This window comes from Nerophis lumbriciformis, linkage group LG22, assembly GCF_033978685.3.
Source record: "Nerophis lumbriciformis linkage group LG22, RoL_Nlum_v2.1, whole genome shotgun sequence".
Classification (NCBI taxonomy): Eukaryota; Metazoa; Chordata; class Actinopteri; order Syngnathiformes; family Syngnathidae; genus Nerophis; species Nerophis lumbriciformis.
In genome coordinates, this window is record NC_084569.2 from 13,412,497 (window position 1) to 13,419,958 (window position 7,462).

The following is a 7,462-nucleotide window of genomic DNA, read 5'->3' on the forward strand; positions in this document are numbered from 1 at the left end:
TAAACGGTTTTCGCTTTGCATAAGAGAGTTTTAACTTGCACTTACAGATGTAGCGACCAACTGTAGTTACTGACAGTGGGTTTCTGAAGTGTTCTTGAGCCCATGTGGTGATATCCTTTACACACAGATGTCGCTTGTTGATGCAGTACAGCCTGAGGGATCGAAGGTCACGGGCTTAGCTGCTTACCAGCAGTGATTTCTCCAGATTCTCTGAACCCTTTGATGATATTACGGACCATAGATGGTGAAATCCCTAAATTCCTTGCAATAGCTGGTTCAGAAAGGTTTTTCTTAAACTGTTCAACAATTTGCTCACGCATTTGTTGACAAAGTGGTGACCCTCGCCCCATCCTTGTATGTGAATGACTGAGCATTTCATGGAATATACTTTTATACCCAATCATGGCACCCACCTGTTCCCAATTTGCTTGTTCACCTGCGGGACGTTCCAAATAAGTGTTTGATGAGCATTCCTCAACTTTATCAGTATTTATTGCCACCTTTCCCAACTTCTTTGTCACGTGTTGCTGGCATCAAATTCTAAAGTTAATGATTATTTGCAAAAAAAAAAAGGTTTATCAGTTTGAACATCAAATATGTTGTCTTTGTAGCATATTCAACTGAATATGGGTTGAACATTATTTGCAAATCATTGTATTCCGTTTATATTTACATCTAACACCATTTCCCAACTCATATGGAAACGGGGTTTGTATATTCAAAAGCTACATTTAATAGTTCAGCTGACCTTTCTAGATGCAGTCATGGGGAAGTCGTCCACAAAAAACACGTAGTGAGGGATTTTAAAGTAGGAAATCTAGAAGGATAGAAACAACTTAGCAGTCTGCTTGTCAGAGCAAAATAAAGTAGTACTGTCTATAATGTGCATCCCACACTTATTAAACATATTGTAAACAGTGTTAGTACCACCAACGAATAATGATTATGATGATGGAATCAGCAGAAAGTACAGGTAAAATGAAAGCTTGCCGCCATTGGTTACAATTAATCTGGATGTCAACATGGCTATAAGGCAGTGGTTCTTAACCTGGGTTCGATGGAACCCTATGGGTTCGGTGAGTCGGCCTCAGGGGTTCGGCGGAGCCTCCGCCACAGAGGTAAAGACACATCCGACTTATCGTGTAAATAAAAACTTCACCCTATCGGCGTATTATGGATACCCCCAAACAATGTTCCCTCTAATTTTCCATCTGATTTACAGGTTGTTTGATTGATCGATTGAAACTTTTACTAGCAGATTGCAAAGGAAGAGAATACATTATATGAAACAGTACAGTTTACACAGTACAGTACATATTCCGTACAATTGACCACTAAATGGTAACACCTGAATAAGTTTTTCAACTTGTTTAAGTCGGGGTCCACGTTAATCAATTCATGGTAATGTGTGTAAGGTGTGTAATTTGTTGTGAGTTTATGCACTGTGTTGGTTTTGTTCTTTGAACAAGGTGATGTTTATGCACGGTTCATTTTGTGCACCAGTAAAAAAAAACATAACTTTTTCTTGAATTTGAAAAATAAAAAATAATTACTTTTTCCACTAAAGAAGGGTTCGGTGAATGCGCATATGAAACTGGTGGGCTTCGGTACCTCCAACAACGTTAAGAACCACTGCTATAAGGGATGGGAAACCTACAACAACTCACAATTTAGTTCGATTCAACATGATTATAGTATGCAACATTTTCAAAACGACTTACAGTACCGTATTTTTCGGACTATATGTCGCAGTTTTTTTTCGTAGTTTGGCCGGGGGTGCGACTTATACTCAGGAGCGACTTATGTGTGAAATTATTAACATATTACCGTAAAATATCAAATAATATTATTTATCTCATTCTCGTAAGAGACTAGACGTATAAGATTTTATGGGATTTAGCGATTAGGAGTGACAGATTGTTTGGTAAACGTATAGCATGTTCTATATGTTATAGTTATTTGAATGACTCTTACCATAATATGTTACGTTAACGTACCAGGCACGTTCTCAGTTGGTTATTTATGCCTCATATAACCAAAAAATTACACACCTTACACCTAGTACCAACCTCGTCATGTCCGTTGTGTCCTGAGCAAGACACTTCACCCTTGCTCCTGATGGGTGCTGGTTAGCGCCTTGCATGGCAGCTCCCTCCATCAGTGTGTGAATGTGTGTGTGAATGGGTAAATGTGGAAGTAGTGTCAAAGCGCTTTGAGTACCTTGAAGGTAGAAAAGCGCTATACAAGTACAACCCATTTATTTTATTTATTTATTTATAACATACACTTATTCAGCCTGTTGTTCACTATTCTTTATTTATTTTAAGTTGCCTTTCAAATGTCTATTCTTGGTGTTGGGTTTTATCAAATAAATGTCCCCAAAAAACGTGACTTATACTCCAGTGCGACTTATATATGTTTTTTTTCTTCTTTATTGTGCATTTTCGGCCAGTGCGACTTATACTCCGGAGCGACTTATACTCCGAAAAATACGGTACTCTCTATAATGTGCATCCCACACTTATTAAACATATTGTAAACAGTGTTATTACCACCAACGAATAATGATTATGATGATGGAATCAGCAGAAAGTGCAGGTAAAATGAAAGCTTGCCGCCATTGGTTACAATTAATCTGGATGTCAACATGGCTATAAGGGATGTGAAACCTACAACAACTCACAATTTAGTTCGATTCTACATGATTTTTGATTTAAACCAATATTCTAAATGTATTACTTGACAACATAATTATAGTATTTATTAACATTTTCAAAACAGGTTACAAAGCTCCTAAATATGCAGTGAGTAAGTGTGGAGATGGCCTAAAAAACATCATTATAAAAGTGTATTCTTAAAAAAAAATATTGAGAATCAATTTAATTTGCTACATTAATTGATTTAAGATTAAAATGAAAAATAATGACAATTTCAATGTGAATCAATTTTTAACACACCTATTTGTCATTATATTTTCATCTACAAATAAAACATAATTTTGTCTTTTTATGCAGTTCCCTTTCATAACTTGTTGACGGGAAAAAAAACACTCTTACAACTTCTACCTCCGGGCTTGTTTTAACAAGCAGAAGTTTGCCACCTGCTGGTAATACTTGCTGAATATTATTCATAAATCATTACCAATCGGAGTGAATGAACGTGTTTTATGTGGAAAAAAACCAGAGTAAATCCGCAAATGGGCGGAAAAATGACACAATCAATTTTGTGAAAAAATAATCTGAATATGAGGGGGATTGAATCAGATGCCAAACTTCGGTTTGGCCGAATGCTATAAATTATTTATGAGTGCACTTACTTGGTCTTTGCAGAATGTTCTTATCTCCTCTGCAGTGCATGCTTGTCCTTCCTTTAGTCGGATGCAGGCACACACCTGCTCGCCCAGTCTTTCATCTTTCACTCCAACCACCTTTAACAAGGAAACAATCAACATCCTTTCTTGGAAATGCGGTATTTTCAGACTTCAAACTATGTGGCTCTGCTGTCCTCTACAAACAAAAAAGGTCTTACCTGCACTTCCTTCACTTGAGGGTGTGAGAGGAGAAAGTTCTCTATCTCCGCAGGGTAGATGTTCTCCCCTCCTCGGATGATCATGTCTTTGATGCGTCCCTCGATGCGACAGTACCCAAGAGCGTTTAGGCTGGCGATGTCACTGCATATGAGCAACATGATGCACTTATGATACCTGGTCTTAAGATATCCAAACAGGCCGTAAGCAGAATTGTACTGGGAGGCCACCATTACAAAAAAATGTGGGTACTTACGCAGTTCCCAAATCCACAAAAACAGCTATCAATAGGTAAGAAAAGTTGGTTTTGGATAATAGGGCCCCTTTAACATACAAACCCCGCTTCCATATGAGTTGAGAAATTGTGTTAGATGTAAATATAAAAGGGATACAATGATTTGCAAATCATTTTCAACCCATATTCAGTTGAATATGCTACAAAGACAACATATTTGATGTTCAAACTGATAAACTTTTTTTTTTTTGCAAATAATCATTAACTTTAGAATTTGATGCCAGCAACACGTGACAAAGAAGTTGGGAAAGGTGGCAATAAATACTGATAAAGTTGAGGAATGCTCATCAAACACTTATTTGGAACATCCCACAGGTGAACAGGCAAATTGGGAACAGGTGGGTGCCATGATTGGGTATAAAAGTAGATTCCATGAAATGCTCAGTTATTCACAAACAAGGATGGGGCGAGGGTCACCACTTTGTCAACAAATGCATGAGCAAATTGTTGAACAGTTTAAGAAAAATCTTTCTCAACCAGCTATTGCAAGGAATTTAGGGATTTCACCATCTACGGTCAGAGAATCTGGAGAAATCACTGCACGTAAGCAGCTAAGCCCGTGACCTTCGATCCCTCAGGCTGTACTGCATCAACAAGCGACATCAGTGTGTAAAGGATATCACCACATGGGCTCAGGAACACTTCAGAAACCCACTGTCAGTAACTACAGTTGGTCGCGACATCTGTAAGTGCAAGTTAAAACTCTCCTATGCAAGGCGAAAACCGTTTATCAACAACACCCAGAAACGCCGTCGGCTTCGCTGGGCCTGAGCTCATCTAAGATGGACTGATACAAAGTAGGAAAAGTGTCCTGTGGTCTGACGAGTCCACATTTCAAATTGTTTTTGGAAACTGTGGATGTCGTGTCCTCCGGACCAAAGAGGAAATTAACCATCCGGATTGTTATAGGCGCAAAGTTGAAAAGCCAGCATCTGTGATGGTATGGGGGTGTATCAGTGCCTAAGACATGGGTAACTTACACATCTGTGAAGGCACCATTAATGCTGAAAGGTACATACAGGTTTTGGAGCAACACATGTTGCCATCCAAGCAACGTTACCATGGATGCCCCTGCTTATTTCAGCAAGACAATGCCAAGCCAGGTGTTACATCAACGTGGCTTCATAGTAAAAGAGTGTGGGTACTAGACTGGCCTGCTTGTAGTCCAGATCTGTCTCCCATTGAAAATGTGTGGCGCATTATGAAGCCTAAAATACCACAACGGAGACCCCCGGACTGTTGAACAACTTAAGCTGTACATCAAGCAAGAATGGGAAATAATTCCACCTGAGAGGCTTAAAAATCCTCAGTTCCCAAAAGTTTACTCAGTGTTGTTAAAAGAAAAGGTGATGTAACACAGTGGTGAACATGCCCTTTCCCAACTACTTTGGCATGTGTTGCAGCCATGCAATTCTAAGTTAATTATTATTTGCAAAAAAAAAAAAAAAGTTTATGAGTTTGAACATCAAATATCTTGTCTTTGTAGTGCCTTCAATTGAATATGGGTTGAAAATGATTTGTATATCATTGTATTCCGTTTATATTTACATCTAACACAATTTCCTAACTCATATGGAAACAGGGTTTGTAATTAAAATAAACATTCTGAGACAACTCCGACCTGGGATTTATAAGTAAAGTAACAAGTAAATAAGTAAGTAAATAATCGAACGATAAATGAAAATTAAGTCGATAAATTGTTGTTTTCCTTGACTGAGTGTGTTGATTCGATGGTAGAATTAAATAAATGGAATGAACCCTCTTGTGAGTCATCCACAATTTTTGTTTCTGAGTGGAACCGTGACTGCTAGCTTCTGATCGAGCCTCGCTAGTGTGAAGCACCGCAAGGAAGAAAGAAAAAAAGACAGCAAAGCCAAACGTTCCGTATCTCGGCTTCAAACTGAATGAGCAACAATTAGCTCATCAATACGGACAATCGAGCCAGTACACGGAATTTGTTGGAAAGTGATGGCAAAAACAACGCCCGACTGGGGAATAAAATTGTTCAATATTTATTGAGGTACAATTTTTGTTAACAGAGATACATTAATATATCGTTTATTTACTTAAGGATAATCAAGTTGTTCACCTATTTACAAAGGCAAAAAATACTGATGAAAAATAAACTTATTGGGTGTGAAAGGGTTACTTGCAATATATTATATAAAAAAAGGTTACAGTTAAAGGCACACCTTTTTACTCATATTAAACTCTTCTTCATTTTTATATAATTATTTTATTTATTGCTATTATTACTATTACTATTATTATTATTGTATATTATTTGTTTATATTACATTTTGCATATATTTAAGCATGTTATATATTTTTTAGACATTATTTCTTAGTTCTTCTCCAGTGTTGATGCCTCAGAGCCATGTGTTGTTACTGTCAATAGTGCTGTGTGTGCACTTCCCTTTTTTTCTTTCTTTTTTTTTCTTTTTTTTTTTTCTGTTGTACATTGTGTTGCAACTTGCCTGTGTGTGAAAAGGGTATGTAAATAAAGTTTCAATGATTCGTCTCAAATTATGACAACAACAATATCGGGGTGTGAATAGGGAAATACAGTTGTGGGCAAAAGTTTACATACACTTGTAAAGAACATAATGTCATGGCTGTCTTGCATTTCCAATCATTTCTACAACTCTTATTTTTTTTGTGATAGAGTGATTGGAGCACATACTTGTTGGTCACAAAAAACATTCATGAAGTTTGGTTCTTTTATGAATTTATTATGGGTCTACTGACAATGTGAGAAAATCTGCTGGGTCAAAAGTATACATACATCAATGTTAATATTTTGCTTACTTGGCAAGTTTCACTGCAGAAAGGTGATTTTGGTAGCCATCCACAAGCTTCTGGTTGAACTTTCCTCCAGAAGGTCTTATCTCTGTCCAAACAAGCTGTTTGGCCACAATACCCAGCAATGTGTTTAGAGGAGGAAATGTGAGGCCTTTAATCCCAGGAACACCACGCTTACCGTCAAGCATGGTGGTGGTAGTATTATGCTCTGGGCCTGTTTTGCTGCCAGTGGAACTGGTGCTTTACAGAGAGTAAATGGGACAATGAAAAAGGAGGATTACCTCCAAATTCTTCAGGACAACCTAAAATCATCAGCCCGGAGGTTGAGTATTAGGTGCAGTTGGGTGTTCCAATAGGACAATGACCCCAAACACATGTCAAAAGTGGTAAAGGAATGGCTAAATCAGGCTAGAAATAAGGATTTAGAATGGCCTTCCCAAAGTCCTGACTTAAACGTGTGGACAATGCTGAAGAAACAAGTCCATGTCAGAAAACCAACAAATTTAACTGAACTGCACCAATTTTGTCAAGAAGAGTGGTCAAAAAATTCCACCAGAAGCTTGTGGATGGCTACCAAAAGCGCCTTATTGCAGTGAAACTTGCCAAGGGACATGTAACCAAATATTAACATTGCTGTATGTATACTTTTGACCCAACAGATTTGGTCACATTTTCAGTAGACCCATAATAAATTCATAAAAGAACCAAACTTCATGACTGTGTTTTGTGACCAACAAGAATGTGCTCCAATCACTCTATCTAAAAAAGATAAGAGTTGTAGACATTGGAAACTCAACAGCCATGACATTATGTTCTTTACAAGTGTATGTAAACCTTTG

At 37.7% G+C, this 7,462-nt stretch overlaps 1 protein-coding gene across 3 annotated transcripts in view; it reads right to left on the reverse strand.

Moving 5' to 3' along the window:
• The window catches only part of LOC133615547 (medium-chain acyl-CoA ligase ACSF2, mitochondrial-like), a 28,860-nt gene that overhangs the window by 1,176 nt on the left and 20,222 nt on the right, over positions 1–7,462 (reverse strand). For all 3 annotated transcript variants that reach the window (XM_061974211.2, XM_061974209.2, XM_061974210.2), the window contains 3 exons: positions 3,529–3,670; positions 3,317–3,427; positions 749–817 (listed from right to left, as the gene is read on the reverse strand). In XM_061974211.2, the coding sequence (XP_061830195.1) occupies positions 749–817; positions 3,317–3,427; positions 3,529–3,670 (322 nt within the window). The remainder of the gene's footprint in view (positions 1–748; positions 818–3,316; positions 3,428–3,528; positions 3,671–7,462) is intronic.